Here is an 878-nt window from a genome sequence, read left to right on the forward strand (position 1 = left end):
CCTGAGGTATAAAGTGGTACTCATGATGTTTTGTAGTTTTCTTGGAAATTATGATGACGCTTCATAGTGTTCTGATCCTAACGCTATGGCTTCACCACAAAGATAATGATAACAATAATAAAACAATAAGGAGGAAAACATAACAAGGTAGGATATTGTGCTAAGCTGTTGCCACTTCATGACAACATATATTTTAGTGTGAATTCTACGCACAGCATTATACATGAGGCCCCTGGAGAGTAAATTCCATGTCGATTTTCAGATTACAGAGGAGGGCACCCTTCAGAGTACAGGCTGGTTTGAAGTGACCATTGATGGAAAATTGGTGTATTCAAAATAGAATGATGATGGGTATGTGGATAATGATGAAAAGCTGTCCAAAACTGTGAAATCAGTCAAAGCTTCTTTGAAACTCTGAGAGAGATGGATGTCTATGTTCTTGCAGGAGGCTAAACCCTCATCTCTGTTCTCCTCAGTGCATTGCTTAATGATGGCGGTATCCTCAATGAACAAGGGTGCACGGATACCCCCGATGAACTGTGTGAAGCTAATGAGGCTGGAGATTGTTCGGTATTTGCCCTACTGCGTTGAAAGGTTTTTATTTTTTTCTTGTTTACATTTTGTATGCCCCCCTTCTGACCAGGTTACATTTCTAAGTTTTTTATGTTTACATGAAATTTACACACAAATGCAAAGTAGTTATGGGAGATACATACTCAAATGCAATTTAACAACCATTCAGTTTTATTTCAGATTTAAAAATATAGTGCTTTTTATAATGGATTTGGTTGGCTTTGGAATTTTGCTATGCTCTACTTGAAGCCCTCTTTGTAGTTTTCAGCTGAAACATTAGCCATGTGTAGATTTGACCCTTTTGA

General features: G+C 37.7%; 1 protein-coding gene across 1 annotated transcript; it reads left to right on the forward strand.

Annotated features, from left to right (window-relative positions):
• Positions 1-223: 223 nt before the first annotated feature.
• On the forward strand, positions 224-519 carry selenow1 (selenoprotein W, 1). The gene is given in 1 exon segment (XM_051919238.1): positions 224-519. A coding segment is annotated over 1 exon segment (195 nt). The 3' UTR covers positions 419-519.
• The last annotated feature ends 359 nt before the right edge of the window (positions 520-878 follow it).

Source organism: Erpetoichthys calabaricus, chromosome 15, assembly GCF_900747795.2.
Source record: "Erpetoichthys calabaricus chromosome 15, fErpCal1.3, whole genome shotgun sequence".
Lineage (NCBI taxonomy): Eukaryota > Metazoa > Chordata > Cladistia > Polypteriformes > Polypteridae > Erpetoichthys > Erpetoichthys calabaricus.